At 36.1% G+C, this 25,538-nt stretch overlaps 1 protein-coding gene across 2 annotated transcripts in view; it reads left to right on the top strand.

Annotated features, from left to right (window-relative positions):
* RAB28 (RAB28, member RAS oncogene family) overlaps positions 1–24,488 on the top strand; it is a 117,891-nt gene extending 93,403 nt beyond the window's left edge. The window contains exons 5-8 of one of the 2 annotated variants that reach the window (XM_036921103.2): positions 3,533–3,636; positions 8,199–8,276; positions 22,189–22,283; positions 23,537–24,488. In XM_036921103.2, coding sequence (XP_036776998.1) covers positions 3,533–3,636; positions 8,199–8,276; positions 22,189–22,278 — 272 coding nt within the window. In that variant the 3' untranslated portion in view covers positions 22,279–22,283; positions 23,537–24,488. The remainder of the gene's footprint in view (positions 1–3,532; positions 3,637–8,198; positions 8,277–22,188; positions 22,284–23,536) is intronic. The other variant, XM_036921102.2, reaches the window with a different exon arrangement.
* Positions 24,489–25,538: the final 1,050 nt, after the last annotated feature.

The raw sequence follows: 25,538 nt of genomic DNA, 5'->3' as shown, positions 1-25,538 counted from the left end.
CAGAGTGTCCTTGTAATATCTCTCAGTTCCTTGAATTCTCCACCTCCAGTCATCTTGCTCCCCCTACCTACAATTACAGTTATTCTGAAGACCTAGTTGGTCTCAGTTTCTGCACCCTTTCCATAATATCAGTGGCAATTTCATGCAGCCTAATCTGTCCATTATCTCCTATTTTCAGCTTCATTTCCTTTACTAACTGAAGTCCAATAATATTTCGACCCACACAAGACCTTAACGTCAGTTGATTTTACAAATTTTTCATTTTCCTGAATTCTGTCCCTATCCAATTTAGATTCTGTGCTCCATCCATATAATCACTCCTTTATGTTTACGATCTTCAGTTTGCCTGCCCTCCTTTTCAGTAATTGTATGTGGTGAGGAAAAGCTCAGTCTACTAAAATGCTAATCTTTGTCTGATCAGTACTTCTACTCACTCAGTTGACTGTGGCTGGAACAAAAACCTATTGTATCTCATTTTAAATCCAGGGTAACTATCTTCAGGTGATTACTTTGTACATCTCACTTCAAATCCTTTAGCATTTCTTATTCACTTTTTATCCCTAAAATATACTGAGAATCTTCCCTCCTTTTTACTGTCTCTATTGCTCCCCACTCTTGTCCAAACACTATTTTCTCTTTCTTTCCTAGATTTCTACAATAGTCTCCTCAGTGCTTTATATTTGTTTCTTTATAGTTATTCTCAACAAAGCAGCCAAAAAAACCCTTTAAAATAAAAGTCAGATTGCATCTTTTTCTTCTTACAGTTAACTTCTGGTCTCTTTCACAGGGGCTTACACACCCTGCGTAATATGGTTCCTGGCTTTTTAAACCTAATTTCCCACTGTTTCCTTCTCTTGCTAGCTCATTTCAGCTGGCCTCCTGGATTTTCTTTGAATCTGCTGGACGTGATCTTCCTTTAGGGTCTTTTCACTTGTAGTTCCCTCTGCTTAGAAAAGGCTTTTCCCCAGATTTCTTGCTCCTTAGCCTTCATAAGGTCTTTGAACTACCTGTTCAAACTCCCTGTTGTTACTTGTCCTCATATATCTTTATTTTTATAGGCATTTACCATGCTGTATATTTTGCTTGTTGGTCTCTTTCCCTTTATTAAAATGTAAGCTCATTAGCACACAGGATAATGCCTGGCCATAGTAGGCACTCAAATATTTGTTGAATGAATGGATGAAAGATCAATAAAGTGGTTATCCATTGAAATTGTTAAGCACATGTTTAAGCAGAGTGCAGTGTGGTTGAAGTAAAAGAAATTGTGTGTATACAGTGTTAATGCTTTTGTCCTTCAGTTGCTTAGATATTGGAAGGAAATACACCAAAATATTGTCATTAGTTGTTTCTAGTTAATGACATTTTAAATTTTATTTTCATATTTATTTTTCTGAATATTTGGAAAATGAGCATGTATTACTGTTATTAGAAAATTTTAACTCCATTAAAAAAAATAAAATATGAAAACCAGAAAAATGATACGGTTCACTGAAGGATGGAAAGGAGTTAAAAAAATAGCAGTAAGAGTGTTACCACATGTAATGGGTGCTGGATAATAATTTTAAGGATGTTCTTAAAAATAGATTTTTACCAGTATCTCACTATAACTTCATCTTCAGAATTTGCATTTCTGGATTATTTAGAATGAAGTACTCTAGTAACTGAGTCCTCTTTATTTTGCTTACTAAATTTGAACACAATAGAGGAAAACTTTATATGTGAGAGCCTCTTTTATATGTACTGTTTCATTTGTCAGAATCTGTTATTTATAATAACTTTAGGATTCTTATTGGTCTTTTATGTTCATAATACTGGTGGTGACTCTTTTTGGAGGTGGACTGTATCTTTTTCATCTTTGGGTTCCCACTGTCTACCATAGTGCTGGGTATATAATAGGTCCTTAATACATGTTTGTTGAATAAATATTCTTCTATTTTTTAAATTGACCAGTGAATAGTACTAGTCTGTTATGGTTATATTTATTGTGAAAAAAACCCTTCTTCTTGGATATAGTAAATTCCACAATGCTATAGATGATTTATAGTTAGGGAGTTTGTGGGGTTGGAGGTGGTAGAGAGGGAGAGAGGAAAAGAAGAGAAAGAAAAAGAAACCCAACAGCAACAGGCTGTTCTATTAGAAAAGACATAAAAAAAATGCACACACATTAAATAAAAAGCTACATGTTTTTAAAAAAATTAGATAGTGATTTCATTGGGGAATTTTCGTAGTGACATGATTTGTTCTTACTCTTGTTGATTTAGGAAAGTATTTTGGCCTCAGTTTTATGGTAAACTAGAGTATAAATGTCAGTGCTAATAAGAGCTTAATATTATTTTAGTCTTCTACAAATTGATGCTTGTGGTATCAGGACTTTTTTTTCTTATTCTTATAAATAAGGTCTCAGTGATATCTAAGGAACAGCAACTTGTGGCCAGAAAAGAAAAAAAATGATCCATATTATGCAAGCTAAGCAATATAAACAAGGTTTAGGAATCCCCTCAATAGATCAGAAATCTTCTAGAAAAAGATCTCTTGAGCCTATAAATAAAGACCTTCAATGTAATTTTAAATAAAGCCTTTTATGTAGTCTAAGAGCATTTTTTAATTGATAATCAATTGCCACTATTGTGTAGGCTTACTAGATTTGCAAATTTACAAGTTTTTACAAGTTAGTTGGGTCCCTTCCTCAGGAAATCAGTTTAAGTTTTTTTGCCTGTATTTGACTCAAAGAGCCTAGTTGTCCTTAAATCCTGTGAATATATTTGCCTCATAATTTGACGGCATTGAATCAACACCCTTATAGGGTCTGTAGTGTTGTAAAAAGAGAAATTGTTCAATAAAGGATCACATTTGAAAATAGACTGTGCTGTACAAAATTAGTATTGGATATGAGTACTGCACTTTGCTTTAAAGCACCTACAGCTATTCAAGGAATTATTCCCTTACCCATTACTTTTAAAATGTGTACTTTAGGTTTGGGAAGCAACTGAGGTCTTATCTTTGTGAAATTAAATCATGGCTATAAAAAGTTAAACACTCAATGAAATATTGATATCTTTCAGCAGAACATTAATTATGTATTTGGGTTAACATTAAAGTTTACAGAGATTATAGAACTACTCTAATTAAAATAATTTAACTGTTTCAGATAAAATATGATTACTTTCAATTAAGTCATTATGTTTAAATATATACTACTAAGTAGATTGTTTTGAGTATCATCAATGTGCCTGAAGCTATACAGATAATAAGAATGATAGCTTTCATTTTTTGAGCACTTTTCTTGTGCTGGTCACTGAACAGTATGCATGGATTGATTTTTAAGAAACTCTATATAAGGTTGGTACATTTGTTATTCCCAGTTTTTAGATATGTAGAGTGAGGCATAAAAAAGTTAACTCATTTGCTCAAGATTACACAGCTGGTGTCTAAACTGGTATATAATATTGGAAAATAAGTCAGATTTAAACATGCTAAAATTGTATCATTTAACTCTAATATTGAATTTTGTTATTTTTGTCCACCTTTCTAGTTGATTTGGAACATATGCGAACAGTAAAACCTGAAAAGCACTTACGGTTTTGCCAGGAAAATGGTTTTAGTAGCCACTTTGTCTCAGCAAAGACAGGAGACTCTGTAAGTAAAATAATGAATACTGATTATTATAAGTGATTTTATTTACTAATATTCATAGGAAGTATGCTTCCATTACTTAACTTATAGAATAAACCAATTCCTGTTGAAGATATTACATAGATTAAACATGTTTATTCTGTGTATATTAATTTTATAGTTCATGTAACATAATTCTATGGTTATTTTAGGGAATTAAAAATACGAGAGTTTCAGAAATATAAATCACCTATCATCTCATCATCCAGGAGTGACCATTCATAAGTTGTATGATTCCGTCTAGTCTTTGTTTTCTGGTGCTCACAAATACTAGCACCTAGTGCAACGGCTGCTGGAAGATTGTGTTTACTGAGTGTTTTGTGATTGGCGCTCTGCTACTCTGATTACCTCTCTCATAGATGAGTCTGTGTAATGGGGATCTAGGGACATGGCTAATAAGTGGTAGAGACAGGATTTGTAAACCTAAGTAGTGACATTTCAGGGCTCACTGTATGTACTAAACTGTTGGAAAATATTAAGATCATAATATAGAAATAATTTTGTGTTTACATTTTTATTTAATATATTTATCTGTAGGAAATTTTGCCAACCATTTAATGCTACTAAAATAGATTTAATAATCCATTAAATAATATTCACAAATTTATTCACCCACGTCCCTATTGTTGGACATTTGGGTTGTTTCCAAGCTTTGGGTGCAATGTAAAATTTTGTCCACAAGCTTTGATGTTTTGATTTTTTCCTTTAGGTGGATTCCTTGAAAGGGAATTGAAACATATTGCCATATTACCAGCAGAAAGGTTGTTTTTCTACATTACCACTAGCATTGTATGAGTACCATATTACTGTACTCTTTTTTAACATTCAGGATCTATTTATTTATTTTAAAATTTTTGTTGATTTGGTAGGCAAAAAAGCAAATGAAAATGGCCTTTTGCTATTTAAGTTTGAATTTCTTTGATTGCTATTGAGGTTGACAGTTTTAAATTTCATTACCTATTCATTTTGTGCTTATAATCTGTTTGAAATTTTCTGTGACCATTTTTATATTAGAGATAGCAGCCAGTTGTCATAATTTTTGAAAATATTCTCCACTGCTCAAATTTTTTTTTGAACATTTTTAACCAAAGAAAGTTTGAATTTTTTCTGTGCTTGAATCTTTTTTGATGTTCTTCCTGTATGATTTCCTTCATGGTATTTATGTTTAGGATAAATATTAAGTAATATAAGGGTGCTTAATCTTTTTTGGGGTAAGACTTATTTAAAAATTTGACCTTTTGGAACCCTTGTAACCAGAGTAATGCAAACATAGAAAAATACCCATCATGCCATTTAAAGAAATATAGTATCAGTACTCTGGTTAAGTCCATCTGTGGATTGGGCTTCTGCCCTCACTTATCTTCCTAGGGGTCTTTGCTGTTTTAGAATTATTTTAACTTTCAGTATTCTAGCTTGTATTTAACCACTTAGTATTTCTTGTGTACTTATGCTGAACTACCATTAAAAATACTCACTTTTTTCTTTTTACATGCAACTTTGAAACAGTTTGTTCTTGTGAAATCACCTTAAGACTTGTAGTCATCACCAATTCCAAGGTACTTGCCCTCATGGCTTGGAGGAGTTGAGTTCCCACTTACTGAACTTTGTCTAATCCTACCTTTATCACAATGCTGAGTGATTTCTCTGCCTTTGTCCTCCACCTCACCTCAGCCACTCACTCCTATGCATTGTCATTATAAACCTCTGCGGCCCTTCTGCGATTTCATGGCAGTGTTCAGGCAGCATAGTCAGTGACCACCGTGCAGCTCATGCCCATGACGCCCTGATCTGTCTGTCTGCAGCCGCAGAAGGGCCTATAAGGCATTGACCCTAACACTGCTTCAATGTTCCTAACCACTGTTCATGTATTCATTTGCCTCTCTTCCTAACTCCAACCTCATGGCCAATCAAAATCATTGCCATGCATATACCCTCCAATCTCTTTCCCCTCTTTCACTTATTAGACTCATTTGGCTAAACCTTAACTCTGATTTAAACCAGTCCCCCATCTTTCTGTGACTGTACTTATGTGTTTGAAGATGATCAGAGAAAAACAGAGGCATGCTGGAGGTTTCACTTAAAATTCACAATCATTGACCTCAAGTGGGCCCTAGTTCTGTTCAGTAATTATACCACATGTCCCTAGGCCATCATTTCTCCTTTCACCTGGGTGACTGCTTTATAGCTTCTCTTCTCTCCTCAAATCTTCAAACTTGCACATCTATTCTCTCAGCTGATGACCTCGTTTCATATTTTATAAAAAATTTGAAACAAACAAAAGACAGCTCTCACATGCTCCTGCCACCATGTTTACCCCTACTCTTCTTCCCACCCTGCATCTGTTCCCATATCTTTATCTTCTCTGATTACTATGGGATGGACTACCTATGTTCCTAGCTGGTGCCAACTCCTGCCTTGTGCATTAGTCCCATTTCTGCTTGCTAGTAGTGAACATTGCTTAGCAACTCTCACTCTTTACTGCATCATCATTTTTTTCTGTCTACTGGATTATTCTGTCAGAATAGAAAACATGATTTCCCCATCTTAAAAACAAGAAAAGCCCTGATCCCACATGTTTCTCTAGGCGTTGTCTTCTTTCCCACTTCCCGGTGGAGTGTTGGGAAATAGCTGTGTCCAGTGCTCTCCTCCCATTTTCTTTTGAACTGTTCCAGTTAGACTTCTGCCTCCAATACTTTACCCTCTGCTGTTGTCAAGGTCACCAGTGACCTTCTTTTTGCTAAATTCAATGGTTAGTTCTTAGCCTTCCTCTCACTTGATTTAGTTGCAGCATATAAAACAGTCCACCATACTTTATTCTTTGAAGTACTGTCTTTACTGTCTTCCAGGATACTACACCTCCTAGTTTTCCTCCTACGTAGTTACTCTCTTTCAGTCTCCTTTGCTGATTTCTTCTTATCTCTCCAACTTTATACATATTGGTGCCCAAGGATCTCAGTCCTTGGATATCTCTTTCTAAACTTATTCCTCTGGTGACCTCATCTCATGACTTTGGCCAGACCTCTTCCCTGAACTCCAGAATCATATATCCAACTGGCTGCCCAGCATCTCTGCTCAGATGTCTAATAGGCAGCCTCAACTTAATTCAGGTCCAGAATTGAATGAGCTCTTGATATTACCTCCTCAGATCTCTTAGTTTTCTCTGCTTCAGTAAATGGCAAACCTTCTACCAGTTGCTAAGGCCAAGAAAATTTTGGAATCATCCTTGATTCCTCTTTCTTTCACACCCTACATCTTTCGATCATCAAGTCCTGTTGATTCTTTATCCAGAATCTGGTGTCTATTTCTTACCATCTCTGCTGCCACCACTTTATTTGAAGCCTCTATCATTTCTTTCATTGGTGTTGGTGCTGGGTTCTTCTTTTGCTTATGCTTGATCTTCTGTAATGAGTACTCAATACAACAACCACATCGACCCTGTTAAAAAAGTCACACCAAGCCACCAGGGGATCTTTGTTCTTACTTGGAATAAAAGCTTAACTGCTTCCAGTAAGCTACCCCTTTTTTTGTGTTTGTATCCCCTTAACATCTTTGCTCATTTTCCTTTACAGTCTTCCTCTGAGTTTGCATTCCACCACGCTACCTTCCCATTTTTCCATGAACATTGACCATCTGTGAACTATAATAGATAATGCTTTTTAGGGTACAAATGATATAAGCCTTTCAGAAATATGTATCTCTTTTGGGTTATAAATCAAAATTAAATTTGTATATTTGATAAATATTCAGTAAGTAAATCATGAGATAAGTAGAGATAAGAATATGACAAGACATTTATGAAGTAAAGACAAGTTGTACATTATAGTCAATGTCTGGATTGGAGCTCTAGGAATCATAGTGGGCCCAGCATAAGCTAACTGTATGAAAGGCTGTTTATAGAAAAGTATTTGTAGATTTTTACTTACAGTGAAGTATATTGCTCCAGTAATGGAATATACTGTTCCTTTATTCTAAACTGATACAATACAGCAAAGACTACTAAGTTATTTTGTTTGAGATAAGGAATTTATTGAAATTGATTAAAGCAATAAAAGGGTTGGAAAGTCAGAAATTTTAAGATAGGCTAAAGCCAGATCAAAAGACCAACATGGAATTGGTGGTGAAAAACCCAGTACTAAACTATAGACTAATTATTTTCATTTTCTTCAGGACTTACAGGAGTTTGTTATGCTGGTAGGGTTTGTTTGTTTCTCTGTGTTTGTTTTTAATGTAGTAGCAGTAACTAATTGTCTTATGTTAACTTTTTAAAAATGTAAGTTTTTAGGGATAAATGTGTATGTTTAGGCCATTTGGTAAATCGCATAGATTTTCAAGTTATGGTTAAAAAATTTCAAAAACTATTAAAACACTAAAAACATTGCTGTATTTGACAAAGCTATTTTTATAATAATCTGGTACATAATATTTTTTCAATTCTTACTGTTTGTCATTTTTTAGAAAGTTCAATTTATTTGAAGGTAACTAAGCGTGCCTGTTTTAAATCATTTAAACCTATTTTTGTTATGTAGGTCTTCCTGTGTTTTCAGAAAGTTGCTGCTGAAATCCTTGGGATCAAGTTAAACAAAGCAGAAATAGAACAGTCACAGGTGATTGTATTGAACTTTTTATTCTAAAAACACAATTTGTTTCTTAAAAGACATTAATTTTGACTCCTAAATCCTTTCACATTTATGCACTCTGTGTCCATATCCCTAAAAGCCTTAGAAATAGATGGTGTATATGGATCAGTGTTTATTGCAGAAGATGGAGGATGTTAACTTTTTGACAAATTATGATACCCTTCATTCTTCATTTTGTCCTCTTTGTTGGAAAAGTGAAATTAATATAATACAGATTTCATCAGTGGTTAAGTAATGGGTTAAGGTGCTGACCATATTGTTTTATACTTTTTTATTTAAGTTCTTTCAGGATTAATATACAATATTATCTTTATATTCCATACCAAATCCCAGCTATTTATCAAAGTTTAGTTTTAGAGTTTATTCTGTTTGGCATCTTTAATGTTTGCTTTGATAAAATTTTTTCAAATGTTTTAAAGTCTGTGCTCTCTGTTCTCAAATCATCTACTATAATGATACTAATTTTTGATGTTATTTTATTGTTAATGGTATTAATTATTGACGGTTTCTGAATTTTTCACTATTCCTAGACAATTCTCTGATACTAATAAACATAAATACCAATAGGCAAGCATTTAAAAATACCACTGTGATAACACACCAGTTCACATGTTTGATAGAATGAAAAACAAGAGCAAGAGGCTATAATTTAAAGTTAAGCTTCAGAAGTGTTCAGAAGCAACAAATAAATTCTATTTTTACTCAATCCCTTTGACTCCACCCCCACTCCATGCAGCTAAAAAGGTATACTTATTTTTTCTCATCCTTTAATTTTTCTATAATTCTGTCAGTGTTAATTGTTTGTCTTATTTTCATGGTCATTCTGTGTGTGTGCGTGTGTGCGTGCGTGCGTGTGCATGTTTTAAAACAAGCAGAGCAAGTATCAACTGAAAATTGTTATACTGATGTGGCTTTCTAGAACTTAATTACAATATTTGGAACTCTGGAAATCCCCTACTTTTATTTCTCATTATTCAAAAGACATTTATTTCAGCACTTACTATGGCCAGGCAGAGTAAGATATTTTGTGCTGTGTTAATTGCTCCCAGACATATAAAAATAATTACTTGGTTTTGGCTTAGGAGGATAGATTCAAGAAAAGTCACTGTGAGTTGCTTTATTGCACAGAACTTAGCAGACCCCAGAGGTCAAGTGATTCCTCTGCTTTTTAGCTTCTCTTTTTAAATGATGTTTGTCTCTTAATTACAGAGTCCATAAATGATTATTAAACAGAACCAAATGTTTGTTGATCATATTTATGTGGTATAGTGGTGAGTCTAGAAAGAGTTAAAGGAAATTCAGATACAGTTTTTGCCTTCAGTGAAGAAAATTAATATATGTTAAACACTGTGTTATCTCATTTAACCTTCACAATTGCTCTGTGGAGCAGGTGGCATTTCTCATGATGAGAAAACTTAGACTATGGAGAAATTAAGTTATTTGATCCACCAACCTGTGGTTAGGCAGTGGTGACTCAGGGCCTGTCTGGTAGCAGTGCCCCTACTGTTTCCGTTCTACCATCATGGGGAAGGTTTACTGGGCAGTCTGAAGTCGGGAGTAAGAAAATGGGTGAGAGAAGTTGGCATGAACAAATTGAAAAGTTCAGGTTTTATTTTAAGAAGAGTAGTTTGGTTCAAATAAATGTCCGTCTGTGTTGGAATGTGAAAGGAATTTGAGAAAGATTATGGAGATTTATGAATGCCAAGTTGATGAATTTTATCTCACATATTGACAGTGGGAAATAATTTTTTAGGCAGGGAAATGAAAGCAGTTTTTAGACAGGATTAATCTAACAGGATTTTTGGTATATGGTTGCTTGAGAAAAAGACTGAAGCAAGGAGGCTGGGTTACTGTCCTCGTGTGATAAGGACCAGAAGCAGGGCAGAAGGGAAAGAGTGAATGTCAGAGACATTTTGAAGAAAAATCAGTACAGTTTGTGGAATGAGTGGATAGAGGAGAGAAGGAGATTTCTCGCCTAGAAGAATGGAGAAAGGGGAGACCCAGTGATGGGCAGGCCATCCTGGAGGAGGTGTGCTGGTGCCTCACAGGCAGCACACTGAGAATGAGCTCTGTACAGTGCTGAGCTCCACGGGCATCAGATTCAGGGTTAACTCCGAGATGGGGGGCTTAGATAGTTTTGAAAGTCAAAATTTTAGGGAAGCTTTATTAATATTCTTAGCTTGCTCTTAGTTACAACAACCAAAAAGTTAATATTTTGACTTCTAGGCATATTTTAACTAAAGAGGTATCAGATGTGTTTACTACATGGCTCTCTACCCTCTCTGCACACCCTACCTTGTTTAATAGTGCCCCCCATTAAACTGAAGTTTAATTCAGTTTTAGTTTGTTGGTGGAATGTACTTTGAATTCATTCATTTGAAGATGAAATCAAGCTACTGGAGGCCTCCACTATTATTTTTGCCAAAATGCTTGGTGTAGGGAAGCCTCCTTCTCCTCTCCAGAACCTAATGAATTTGCTGCCTTTGTCAACCAAATTGATTTAACAATTAACATTTCTCATTGGAAACATTTTTGAAGTGCAATTTTTTCTATTTTGTTATCATTAATGTACAATTACATGAACATTATGGTTACTAGACTCCCCCTATTATCAAGTCCCCACCACATACCCCATTACAGTCACTGTCCATCAGCGTAGTAAGATGCTATAGAATCACTACTTGTCTTCTCTGTGTTATACTGCCTTCCCTGTGTCGCCCCTCCCCTACATTATATGTGCTATTCGTAATGCCCCCTTTTCCCCCTTTATCCCTCCCTTCCCACCCATCCTCCCCAATCCCTTTCCCTTTGGTAACTGTTAGTCCATTCTTGGCTTCTGTGAGTCTGCTGCTGTTTTGTTCCTTCAGTTTTTTCTTTGTTCTTACACTCCACAGATGAGTGAAATCATTTGATAATTATCTTTCTCCACCTGAGTTATTTCACTGAGCATAATACCCTCTAGCTCCATCCATGTTGTTGCAAATGGTAGGATTTGTTTTCTTCTTATGGCTGAATAATATTCCATTATGTATATGTACCACATCTTCTTTATCCATTCATCTACTGATGGACACTTAGTTTGTTTCCATTTCTTAGCTATTGTAAATAGTGCTGCGATAAACATAGGGGTGCATATGCCTTTTTGAAACTGGGCTCCTTCATTCTTAGGGTAAATTCCTAGGAGTGGAATTCCTGGGTCAAATGGTATTTCTATTTTTAGTTTTTTGAGGAACCTCCATACTGCTTTCCACAATGGTTGAACTATTTTACATTCCCACAAGCAGTGTAGGAGGGTTCACCTTTCTCCACATCCTTGCCAACATTTGTTGTTGTCTGTCTTTTGGATGTTGGCCATCCTAACTGGTGTGAGGTGATATCTCATTGTGGTTTTAATTTGCATTTCTCTGATGATTAGGGATGTGGAACATCTTTTCATGTGCCTATTGGCCATATGAATTTCTTCTTTGGAGAAGTGTCTGTTCCGTTCCTCTGTCCATTTTTTAATTGGCTTATTTGCTTTTTGTTTGTTGAGGTGCCTGAGCTCTTTATATAATTTGGATGTCAACACCTTATCGGATATGTCACTTATATATATTCTCCCATACTGTAGGATGTCTTCTTGTTCTACTGATGGTATCCTTTGCTGTATAGAAGGTTTTTAGTTTGATATAGTCCCACTTGTTCATTTTTGCTTTTGTTTCCCTTGCCTGGAGAGATATGTTCATGAAGAAGTTGGTCATGTTTATGTCCAAGAGATTTTTGCCTATGTTTTTTTTAAGGGTTTTATGGTTTTATGACTTACATTCAGGTCTTTGATCCATTTTGAGTTTACTTTTATGTATGGGGTTAGACAATAATCCAGTTTCATTCTCTTATATGTAGCTGTCCAGTTTTGCCAACACCAGCTGTTGAAGAGGCTGTCATTTCCCCATTCTATATCCATGGCTCCTTTATCATGTATTAATTGACCATATATGCTCAGGTTTATATCAGGGCTCTCTAGTCTGTTCCATTGGTCTATGGGTATGTTCTTTTGCAAGTACCAAATTGTCTTGATTACTGTGGCTTTGTAGTAGAGCTTGAAGTCAGGGAGTGTAATTCCCCCTGCTTTATTCTTCCTTTTCAGGATTACTTTGGCTATTTGGGGTCTTTTGTGGTTCCATATGAACTATTTGCTCCAGTTCATTGCAGAATGCTTTTGGTATTTTGATAGGGATTGCATTGAATCTGTAGATTGCTTTAGGCAGGATAGCCATTTTGACAATATTAATTCTTCCTATCCATGAACACAGGATGTGTTTCCATTTATTGGTATTCCATTTAATTTCTCTCATGAGTGTCTTGTAGTTTTTAGAGTATAGGTCTTTCACATCCCTGGTTAGGTTTATTTCTAGGTATTTTATTCTTTTTGAAGCAATTGTAAATGGAATTGTTTTCCTGATTTCTCTTTCTGCTAGTTCATTGTTAGTGTATAGAAATGCAACTGATTTCTGTGTATTAACTTTGTATCCCACAACTTGGTTGAATTCAGGTATTAGATATAGTAGTTTTGGAATGGTTTCTTTAGGGTTTTTTATATACAGTATCATTATCATCTGCAAACAGGGACAGTTTGACTTTTTCCTTGTCAATCTGGATGCCTTTTATTTCTTTGAGTTGTCTGATTGCCATGGCTAGGACCTCCAGAACTATGTTGAATAGAAGTGGGGAGAGTGGGCATCCTTGTCTTGTTCCTGATCTTAAAGGAAAAGCTTTCAGCTTCTCACTGTTAAGTATAATGTTGGCTGTGGGTTTGTCATACATGGCCTTTATTATGTTGAGGTACTTGCTCTCTGTACCCATTTTGTTCAGAGTTTTTATCATGAATGGATGTTGAATTTTGTCAAATGCTTTTTCAGCATCTACGGAGATGATCATGTGGTTTTTGTCCTTCTTTTTGTTGATGTAGTGGATGATGTTGATGGATTTTCCAATGTTGTACCATCCTTGCATCCCTGGGATGAATCCCACTTGATCATGATTGATGACCTTTTTGATGTGTTTTTGAATTTGGTTTGCTAATATTTTGTTGAGTAGTTTTGCATCTGTGTTCATCAGGGATATTGGTCTGTAATTTTCTTTTTATGTGGTGTCTTTGCCTGGTTTTGCTATTACAGTGATATTGGCCTCATAGAATGAGTTTGGGAGTATTCCATCCTCTTCTACTTTTTGGAAAACTTTAAGGAGAATGGGTATTAGGTCTTCACTAAATGTTTGATAAAATTCAGCAGTAAAAGCATCTGGTACAGGGGTTTTGTTCTTAGGTAGTTTTTTGATTACCAATTCAATTTCCTTGCTGGTAATTGGTCTATTCAGATTTTCTTTTTTTTCCTAGGTCAGCCTTGGAAGGTTATATTTTTCTAGAAAGTTGTCCATTTCTTCTAGGTTATCCAGTTTGTTAGCATATAATTTTTCACAGTATTCTCTCATAATTCTTTGTATTTCTGTGGTGTCCTGATTTTTCCTTTCTCATTTCTAATTCTGTTTATGTGTGTAGACTCTCTTTTTTTCTTGGTAAGTCTGGCTAGGTGTTTATCCATTTTGTTTATTTTCTTGAAGAACCAGCTTCTGCTTTCATTGATTCTTTCTATTGTTTTGTTCTTCTCGATTTTATTTATTTGCTCTAATCTTTATTATATCCCTCCTGCTACTGACTTTGGGCATCATTTGTTCTTCCTTTTCTAGTTTCTTTAATTGTGAGTTTAGACTGTTAATATGGGATTATTATTATTCTTTCCTGAGGTAGGCCTGTATTGCAATATACTCTCCTCTTAGCATGGCCTTCGCTGTATCCCACACATTTTGCAGTGTTGAATTATTGTTGTCATTTGTCTCCATATATTGCTTGATCTGTGTTTTTATTTGGTTATTGATCCAGTGATTATATAGGAGCATGTTATTAAGCCTCCAGGTGTTTGTGGGATTTTTTCATTTTCTTTGAGTAATTTATTTCTCGTTTCATACTTTTGTGATCTGAGAAGCTGGTTGTACAATTTCAATCTTTTTGAATTTACTGAGGCTCTTTTTGTGGCCTAGTATATGATCTATTCTTGAAAATGTCCATGTGTGCTTGAGAAGAATGTGTATCCTGTTGCTTTTGGGTGGAGTGTTCTGTAGATGTCTGTTACATTCATCTGTTCTAATACGTTGTTCAGTGCCTTTGTCTCTTTACTTATTTTCTGTCTGGTTGATCTGTCCTTTGGACTGAGTGGTGTGTTGAAGTCTCCTAAAATGAATGCTTTGCATTCTATTTCCCCCTTTAATTTTGTTAGTATTTGTTTCACATGTGTTGCTGATCCCGTTTTTGGTGCATAGATATTTAGAACAGTTATATCCTGTTGTTGGACTGACCCCGTTATCATTATGTAATGTCCTTCTTTGTCTCTTGTTACTTTCTTTGTTTTGAAGTCTATTTTGTCTGATACAAGTACTGTAACTCCTGCTTTTTTGTCCCTATTTGTTGCATGAAATATCTTTTTACATCCCTTTACTTTCAGTCTCTGTATGTCTTTGTGTTTGAAATTAGTCTTTTGTAGGCAGCTTATAGATGGGTCTTGTTTCTTTATCCATTCCATTACTCTATGTCTTTTGATTGTGCTTTCAGACCATTTACATTTAGGGTGATTATTGATAGGTATATACTTTTTGCCATTGGATGCTTTAGATTTGTGGTTAGCAAAGGTTCAAGGGTAATTAATTCCCTTACTATTTAACAGTCTAATTTAACTCACTTCATGTGCTATTACAAACACAACCTAAAGGTTCTTTTTTTTCCTCCTCCATTCTTCATATGTTAGGTATCATATTCTGTACTCTTTGTCTATTCCTTGATTGACTTTGGGGTAGTTGATTTTATTTTGCATCTCCTTAGTAATTAATTGTCTTACTTTGCTGTAGTTTTATTTACCCTGATGTCATCTATTTAGCCTTAGGAATACTTCCATCTATAGCAGTCCCTCCATAATGCACTGTAGAGGTGGTTTTGTGGAAGGTAAATTCTCTCAGCTTTTGCTTATCTGAAAATTGTTTAATCCCTCCTTCAAATTTAAATGATAACCTTGCCAGGTAGAGTATTCTTAGCTTGAGGCCCTTCTCCTTCATTGCATTAAATATATCATGCCACTCCGTTCTGGCTTGTAAGGTTTCTGTTGAGAAATCTGATGATAGCCTGATGGGTTTTCCTTTGTATGTGATCTTTTTTCTCTCTCTAGCTGCTTTTAAAAGTCTGTCCTTATCCTTGATCTTTGCCATTTTAATTATTACATGCCTTGATGTTGTCTTCCTTGGGTCCCTTGTGTTGGGAAATCTGTGTACCTCCATGGCTTGAGAGACTATCTCCTTCCCCAGATTGGGGAAGTTTTCAGCAATTACCTCATCAATTACACTTTCTATCCCTTTTCTCTCTCTTTTTCTTGTGGTAGCCCTATTATGCGTATATTGTTCCATTTGGATTGGTCACACAGTTCTCTCAATATTCTTTCATTCTTAGAGATCCTTTTTTCTATCTGTGTGCCTCAGCTTCTTTGTATTCCTATTCTCTAATTTCTATTCCATTTACCATCTCTTGTACTACATCTAATCTGCTTTAAATCTCTCCAGTGTATGCTTCATTTCAGATATGGAATATCTTAATAATTGAATTTCCATCTTAAATTTGTCCCTGAGTTCTTGAATATTTTCTTTACCTCGATGAACATGTTTATGATTTTTATTTTAACTCTCTTTCAGGAGGATTGGTGAGTTCAGTTTCATTTAGCCCTTTTTCTGGGGTTTGTGGGATTTGGGTATGAACCAGGTTCCTTTGACGTTTCATTATTCTATGTGGTGCCCTGTAGTGCCCAGAAGCTGTAGTCTCTGAAGGTGCTCAGCCCCTAGAGTGAGGTTGTAGGTTGTAGGGGAGCAGCGCTGGTGCCTGAGGGGGGGAAAGAGCTGTTTCGTGATTCCCAGTGGCAGTGCCTGTCTCCAGTATCAGAGCCAGTGGGCTGAGCATGCAGGTGTGAGCCTCTACTCTTGACGTCCCTAGCTGTTGTAGGTGGGGCCTCCCTCTGGCTGGCCTGATGGCAGTGCAGTGACTGCCGTTTTGGGAGCAGCTGCCGGCATGCCAGGAGGAAGGCACAGAAGGCTGCATATCACAGTGGAGGGCTTCGGAGCTGAGTAGGCAGCCAAGGGGGTTTGAGCGCCTGGAGATCCTGAAAGTTCCCAATCTGCTGGGCAGAGCGTGCCCAGACAACCTTGTCCACCTATCCCTTCTTCCATGCAGCAAGCTCCATGCTAATCCCACCCCTTTCGCAGCCCTCTCGCTGCTAGGAAGCCTCTCAGACCACATGCCTTTCCTTTGTCCCAGAGCAGCCAGATGTGTGTCCCTGTCTTCCACAAGCAGCTGGAATCTCAGTCTCTCAAGCACTCCGCCTTTCCCAGCTCCCCAACCCCACCAACCTCCAGATCACCACACAATGTAGGTTTGTGCTCCAAAACAGCCCTCCAGGGCTGGGTGTTCAGCAGTCTTAGGCTTCCACACCCTCCCCCCCTCCGTTTCTCTTCCTCCCGCTAGTGAGTTGGGGTGGGGGAAGGGCTTGGGTCTCGCCGATCAAGACTTTCTTAAGTTACCCTGTTTCGTGAGGTCTGCTCTATTCGCGAGGTCTGTATGCAGTCTGGTGCAGCCTTCTTTCCTGTTGCTCTTTTAGGGCTGGTTATAATAACTATATTTTCACACTATATGTGATTTTGGGAGGAATTCTCTGTCTCACCTCTCTTGCCACTGCCATCTTGAATCTCTCTTGCAAGATTCTCTGAAAGTTCACTTTTTAAAAAAGTTTTCTAAGGATGTACTTGAAAGTTGCCTTGAGCACAGTGTATCGAACTGTACTTGACATATAACATTATGTAAATTTAAGATACATAATGTCAGTTTGATACATTTGTGTATTGAAATATGATTGCCATTGTAGCATACTTAGGAACTCTTATCATGTTATATAGCTAACCTTTCTCTTTAGTAGTTGGAATAATTAAATTGTAGTCTCTTAGCAAGTTTGATGATTATAATACAATATTATTGTCTGTGTTTACTCTCCTGGGCATTGTATCTTTAAGACTTATTTACTATTTGTTTTACAAATTTTACAAATTTGTTTTAAGTTTGTACCTTTAAATAACATCTGTTCCACCCCTACTCCATCCCCTGATAACCACTATTTTATTCTCTGTTTTTACAAATTTGGCTTTTTAAAATTCCACATAGAAGTGATATCATACAATACTTGTCTTTCTCCGTCTGACTTACCTTGATTAGCCTAATGTCAACTCAAGGTCTACCCAGGCTGTTACAAAGGGCAGGATGTCCTTTCTCATAGCTGAATAATGTTCTCTGTGTGCATGTACCACATCATCTTTATCCATTCATCTATTGATGGACACTTAGGTTGTTTCCATATCTTGCATATTGTAAATAATGCTGTTGCAGTGAACATGGGGGTACATATATCTTTTCAAGTTAGTGATTTTGTTTTTTGGTCAAATACCCAGAAGTGGGTGGTTAGTTCAAATGGTAGTTCTATTTTTAATTTTTTGAGGAACCTCCCTACTGTTTTTCTCAGTAGCTGCACCAGTTTACATTCCCAGCAAGAGTGCACAGGGGTTTCCTTTTCTCCTATCCTTGGCAGCATTTGTTCTCAGTTGTCTTTTTGATGATGACCATTCTGACAGGTGAGAGGTGATAGCCCATAGTGGTTTTAATTTGCATTTCCCTGGTGACTAGTGATATCGAGTATTTTTTCATGTACCTGTTGGCCATTTGGATGTCTTCTGAAAGTTCATTTAAAAGTCCAAGAAGTTCAGATCTCTGTGTTTGTGTGTGTGGGGGTGTGTAGAGAAAGCTAGAGTAAGGAGAGGAGAGGGGCCTGGGGTGGGGCAGGGAAGGAAGGGTGGGAGAGAGGTGTGCGTGCTTATTTCCTGTGGCTTTTATCCCATTTGGAAGATGCCCAAGAAAATTTAATGTCACGTTTGTAAGTGTTTTGTATTATTTTATAAGGAAGGAACTAGATGATAGACTTTTCAGTTGCATGGAAGTGGGTGCTGTAGTGATTTAGTTTGTGACCTAAATATTTATAATAAGGTTTTAGTCTTAGTTCCATTCACTGATTATTTAAAGAGATTCTGCTATTTTAGTTTTGACCTAGAGTGTTCCTGTTTGGGAGTCATACAAAATGAGTTATCAGCACATTTTGCAAAGGAAGGGAAAGAAGAAGAGGGGGAAAAGAAAGGGAATGCAGCTTAATTCTGCAAACTTTTTTTGAGGCTCTATTTTGCCAAGGACCACACTAGAATCTGGGGATATGGAGATGAATAAATTAAAGACCTTGTCCTCAGGAGCTCCCAGAAAAAATGAGGGCAGAAAAACAAACAATTACATATGGTCTAGAAGCATTTGTCACAATTCCTAATTTTGTTAATAGTTTCATCTGCATCATATATCTGTTCTTTCTCTCTCCAACTATTCTCTAAGATAGTATATGATTGGGACTGTTAACAAATGTCCTAGTTTCCCAGATCATTCAGATTTATTTTTGTTTACAAATTGATCAGAACTTTTGGAGAAAAAAATAAATTTACAGCCACTATTCTCTAGGAAGTACAGAATTCAGCTCTTCAATAATAAATTAGCTAATCCAAGAAGAAAATGCACAGTCCTATATCCTATCTCTTTCAGTCTGATTTGCAAGGAGGTTTTACCTTGTAGGTGTTAAGAGTTCTTAATATTATTGTTAAGCCTTGATATTTTCACTTGCCAGTTAGTAAATTATGAGTTTTTGTTTGGCTTAAACTAGGTATGTGTTAATTTTTTCAAGACAAAAACTTCTCTTTCATCTGAAATATTCAGTAAACTTGCTAAACATGTATATTCCTTATGTTCCCTCTGAATATTTTCATACTATATGTGAAAGTATCTAACATTGGGCCTGGCATGTAGTAAAAATGCTCAAGATTTTAGTTAAGTCCTCCTTAACATCTAACTGTACAACAACACAGTGACCATTTAACCTCTGATCCTAGGGGCCCACTCTTTGGCATTAACTGGATATTGATCTTTCCTAAGGATCCATAAGGAACTTAGACTCTTCTTACCTAGATGTTAATCTTTTTATAATTTTCTCCAATTTGTTTATAAAGATTGCACTGAAATTCCTTTCTTATCCTAAATATCACTTGTTTTCCTTGAAGAATGTATTTATTCAATTTGTATGTACACAGATATTGAACATTGTTTAGTGGATTTCCATATCTTATGCCATTTTTTTCTTTTTCTAGAAATTTACCTTTTAAATTAATTTTTCTGTATAGTTTCAAACCCATATGGGATTCTGGAGATCAGGTAGATAAACCTTGTGTTTTATAGATGAGGAGATTGTAAAGACCAAGGAGGTGAAGTAACTTGCTCAAAGTTATAAATATTACTAGCAGCATAAAATGGCATATTACATGGAAGAAGAAGAAAAGTAGCTTAAGTTCCTACTATGTGCAAAGTACCAACCGTGCTTTTAAAAATGCTATATCCATGCTTTAAATGGTAATCTATAATCTTGTTGCACTTTGAATGTATATCCGTAAAAATATTCTTTAATAGTTTATGTATGTTTTCCATGCCAGACTCTTATCCATCTCAAAAACAAAGATCGTGTATTATCTGAATATTTTCTATACCTACAATAGTGATTGGCTTTGAATGAATGATAATGACAAGTGTTTTAACCTTCAAGGTGTGCTTACTCCATATCCTGAGTATGACAGACTATGACTTTTGCAATGGTAAATATGTTACTACTGTTTGGATTAAGACACAATTGCAGAATTAACCAGATTTATCTTTAGTGTCTTCCCAAGAGTTCATCTCTGCTCCTTGTAGCTCACTCCCCGAACTCCTAGGCTGCTTTCTTGCTTACCCTCTGGGTGGCTACCACTTCGGTTCCAGCATCCACTCGCAAATGCTCTTAGGCAAAAATAAAGGTTACGAAGATGGTGTTCAGTCACACAGCTTCTTTCCTCTTAGGGCCACCTTATTATTCTCACTTCATTGACTGATAGCAGAGAATATTTGAGTGTACTTTGTGGCTCCAAAAATAAAAGTTGGTGTTTTATAGTTAACGTTTTCTCTGAAAACATCAATGAGTGGCTTGTAAACAAGTCAAGTACTGTGACATCGCCTACCATGAGGTTTATGGCATGGAAATGATGTTTTTACCATTCACAGAAAGCAATGTTTTGAATCTGCAGAGCCTTGGTTCTGGCTTCCAGTTCAGAAACTGTACAGAGCATTATGTCAGACAGCCAAGGCCCCCCAAAAAAGATGTTACCTTGTTAGTTCTTCATTAGTTTGATGAGAATAAATGGTGAAAATCCAAGTCATTTATGTTAGTCAGTACTTTGACCAGAATGTCTTGACCACAGGTCAGTAACCTGGTTGTGTTTATAGGATAGGGTTTAAACCATTTTGGAGGATTAATGACTTGCTTACTGATTATGAAGATTCCTTCTCTTTATTGTAACTCATAGTTCGGCATAAAACAATTAGGTTTGGGGAGCTCAGATAATGGTGCTCAGTGTGTCACTTGTGAATGCGCCTCATGCCTCATGTGGCAGTTGGTGATGCTTCTGTTGATAGCATCAGGCTGAGTGCCCAGTAAATCACGGTACTGCTAGCTGGAGCATGGAAGCAGAGCCCATACAAGGCTAGTAATATTCAGTTTCTTTCAGTTGTTCACCCAGTCTTTATAAATGTTATCACAAGTAACAGCCCATATTAACATGTTTTTCTATATGTGTTAATAGCATTATGAAGGAAGAATTTTCTGAAATAAGATATTTGAGATCATAAAAAGATGCGAGGAGAGTTTCAAATCTAAACAATTTGGGGAGTGTGTTATCTCTATTGTACACATTTGTCATATGTGCTCTTTTCATACTAAGGGTTATGGCAACCAAAAATCTAACAAAGTAGTTTGATTCTTTATTTAGCAAAAACACTTAGATGTTTGAAAACAACAGCTGTTGTGTTTAAATATTGTATGTCAGGAATATTTTTTTTAATGACAGAAAAGTGCATTTTGACATTGTTTATTTCTATATGGAATTTGGAAGCATGAAGATTAAGGTTGTGAAGGATGGGGGAGTGAGCATCAAAAGGAAGTCTTTGACAAGTAATAAATATTATTAAATATAAAAATTGTAAATGGCATATGGCTTCCTCTGATTTATGCGTCCTCTCTCCACCTTCAAAGAAAATTCATTAACTTTTCCTCTATGTTCCCACAATATATTTTAACTCCACTAGGAAAGCACATATCCTGTATGACAGTTAGCTGTGTACGTTTCTCTTCCTGTTAGGTCCACAGCAACTTGTGAGCAGATCTTATGTAATTCACCTATACATTCTCAGTATAGAGTGATTGACACAGTAGATCCTCAGCAATGATTATTGAAGGAAGTGGAATGAATGCTTTTATTGCACTTTAGCATAGAAAAACTCCATAATTCTCCATTGTCCTCTGAAATACTGGGCATTATTTATATCGTGTGTAATTGTGTTTTCAGAAATAGAACCTACAATTTGTTTGAGAGGTTCAGGAAACATGTCTATTTCAATAATTAAATGGAATTTTAAAGAATAATGTTTCATGGGTGTTCACTTTCTTTCCTTATTAGTGCACATACTCTATTCTTTTGTGACATGTTTATCTGTGTATTTCTTTTTCTGCTTTGGTGCTCCCTTCTTATTTTCAGTCATTGAACGTGCTTTCCATTTTTTTTTCTTCTTCATCTTGTTTGTGTTGTACGAAATTGACAGCGTATTGTCAGGGCAGAAATAGTGAAGTACCCGGAAGAAGATAATCAACATACCAACTCTGCTCAGAGCAGAATCTGTTCAATACAGTAGTACAGGTATTAATGGATAAATTATTGCTGTTTGGAGAGGTGGGTGGGGAGAACTAGTAAATGCTATCTTGTTCCTTATTTCTTATGAATAGAGAAGTTCAGATGATTATTGTACATTATTGGGGATTAATATTGTATAAGTCTTGTTTTAGAACTTTGAAAAATTGATACTTTGCCAGAAGACTTAAGAATTAAACAAGGAATTGGGAACAAATTAAGATAACATTTCAGTTAGTTTCCAGCATATTTATATTTTTGGTCCTGTTTATTACATGTGCAATGAGGTGGAGAATTGAGGCTGTTATTTCATAATCATGCCTTACTATTTTTCCTGAAATTGCTTAGTAATTGAAAGAGTATTTTAAAATTTTGCCTTGAATTACCCTTCTTTGTCTGCTTCTGTGTGCAGACTTGGTAAATGAGTTGAAAACAGTAAAGGATTTAATTTAAATTATTGTAATTGTTTTAACTTAAATTATTACTTAGAAAAGTATTACGGCATATTGCTAAATTCATCATTTAAGATATTCTTTAAGTGTGGGTTAGACAGAAGCAAGAGTTAAAAGTGTCTTCTGGTTTAAATTACTTTAAAAACGTGAATATGAGGTAATTTTCCAAATTTTTCATTCTGTGTTTTGTTGGAGTCATTATTGATAGCCCAATGATTTGCCTTTTGAAAGTTAAGTTGGGGCTTGAGAAGAAATTTTTAAAAATTGGGTTGCTCAAAACATTTCTGGTTTATATGTAACTCCCCTGTAACATTTATGCTTTTCTTCACCAACTCCAAAATTCCTGTAAACATTCTAAAAAAAGTTATGGCTGGGTATGATATTTTATGGAAATAGTAATGACATTTTTTACTTTGAAATGATGAGGTCTTGTCTATGAATTAAAGTATATGTATGAATAATTTTAATTCCTTTGCTTTAAATTATAACCATTTAATTTAATTTTTCATGTTGATTTGTCAGTTATTTATTAGACTTGTGATAACCTCAAATTAATGTCATAAAGCAGGGAAAACTCATTAAAGGAATTGCTATTATGTCCTTAACAACAACAACAATGCTACTCTCTTCCTACCCACCCCAGTTCTACATTAGTGTGTTCTGGTTGATTCTTTTAATATCAGCTCCTGCTTCATTTATGATGTCTATCATCAGGAGTTCACCAAAGTTCAGAAAATAAAAATATACTTTAAGGAGCTATTTCTAAGGATTCTGATGCCCTGATAATAACTCTGCTTTCTTTTGTGACAGAGGGTGGTGAAGGCAGATATTGTAAACTACAACCAGGAACCTATGTCAAGAACTGTTAACCCTCCTAGAAGCTCTATGTGTGCAGTTCAGTGAGCACATTTTTCTTTTGTATTGATAGTGCTGGCTGCCCTTCACCTCTGGGTGGGCCGGGGGGCCTCTAGAAACTTGTTTATCAGTGATCATCTCTGTAGTTCCATCAACACTTCCCTCCCAACTTGCTTCATCTGTTCAGTGTTGCCTCACAGCCGCAGGCAGCTCCTTGGACTGGAAAGAATTCAACTTCAGGACTACACACTTTGAATTCAAAATGGAAAGTCCATTCTTTGGAATTAGATTGCTTCATTGAAAAAGAATGATGTTGGTTTTCTTTATGTCCTCACTTCTTTTTTCCCTGGTGTAAATTTTTTTAAACAAACAGGCAAACTATCCAAGTCTTGATCATCAGCCAGGATTTTGCCACAGCACGGTTCATTCTCTTCCCTGAACTCACACATTCAACGTCTGCTTCAGAGCACAAACATTTGAACAAGTACTATATTTGATCTACAGATAACTTAAGAAGACAATCTTTTGCTGTGTATTGTGAATGAAAATATATAAAGCTGTATCCAACTGAAAATGCTTGAAATGAAGCTGTAATGGAAATAATTTTTTTCATTTTTTAAAAAAGATCCTAAATGGTTTATATTGTAGCTGTAGCTCACAAAGTAGTGAGTATTTGATAGTGTGTTTTTATTACAGTTATCATGGTCATTATGTATCATGTAATACCTGGGCTAGATGGCTTTCTGAATTTTGATAAATGTTCAGCTGATGCTCCATGTGGATTTCCTCCTGCAAACTGCATATAAGCACTCCCAGAATGAGTTATGACTGTTGTTGGATCATTGTGGATCAGACTGTACCTGATGTTCAGATGTTTTTCTCCTACAAATAAATTTATTTAAATTACTCTTTGGGGGAATTTTCTTTCGGCCATCTTCATTTTAGTTACAGTAAACAAAGTGTATATGGGTATGAAATCAGTGATCCTGTGATGTGTAATAAGTGTTCAGTAACTTAGTGTTGTTAGGTTGTTTTGTTGGACTGATTAAAATCCAGACTCTGTAGCCTGGCGTTTCAGGAGCTCTTCTGTGCACTGCCTGCCTCTGTGCAGAGAGCCATGGACTCGCTCTGGTGTGCTTCATGATGCTCTGCCTTCCTGTCTTTGATGCGCAGGGCCCCTCATTCCTCCCCCCTTTCCAAATGCCTACCTTCTTCCAGTCAGCCTTTAGGTGCTATGAGGGCAAGGCTTGGTTTGTCTCAGCCACAGTTGTGTTACGATTTTTTTGCCAAGGCACAGTGCCTGGCATGGTGGAAGCTCTTATTTACCTCATCGAAATGGGAATGAATGCCGTCTGTCCACAAAGCCAGTCCTCGTCTCCACAGCTGGAAGTCCCATGTGAGTACCTCTAAAATGGCCATTACCCCTCCTTGTCTTTAATCACAGTTATTTGAGTCCTTGTGTTTTATTGTTTAATAGGCACAAGCTTATTGAAGGGAAGTCCTGAGTCTGTCCTGTTTCTCTCGTTCCTCAGGAGTCCCTTGCAGAGAGCCTTTCTCATAGATTTGCCATAAGTGTGTGCAGAAATTTTGGGATCTTAGTTTACAGTTCTAAGGGATTTTAGAAAGCTTATTTCACATCCTGTATGGCTAAGGAAACTGAAGTTTTAGAAAAAGAATTAGAGCTAGGCCTGAAAAGACATCTTTTGTCTCTACATCAGGGAACACTTTTTTAAGAGTGATTTGAAATTAAGAAATTAAAAAAATGGTGACTGTGGCCCTCATTAGGCAGTGGGTCAAATCTTAGTCTACTTTGATTTCTATATTTTTACTTTTTAGTAATTAAGCAGCCTTTTAAGCCTTTTGAGGTGATGAGCCCTTTGACGCAGTTCAGTTTATCCTTCCGTTTACTACCCCGTAATGTGTGCTTGTCGGTCTGCTAGGGAGAATGTGTTTTCCC

The sequence above is a fragment of the Manis pentadactyla genome, chromosome 5 (assembly GCF_030020395.1).
Source record: "Manis pentadactyla isolate mManPen7 chromosome 5, mManPen7.hap1, whole genome shotgun sequence".
NCBI classification, from domain to species: Eukaryota; Metazoa; Chordata; class Mammalia; order Pholidota; family Manidae; genus Manis; species Manis pentadactyla.
This window is presented reverse-complemented; position numbering and strand designations above follow the sequence as displayed.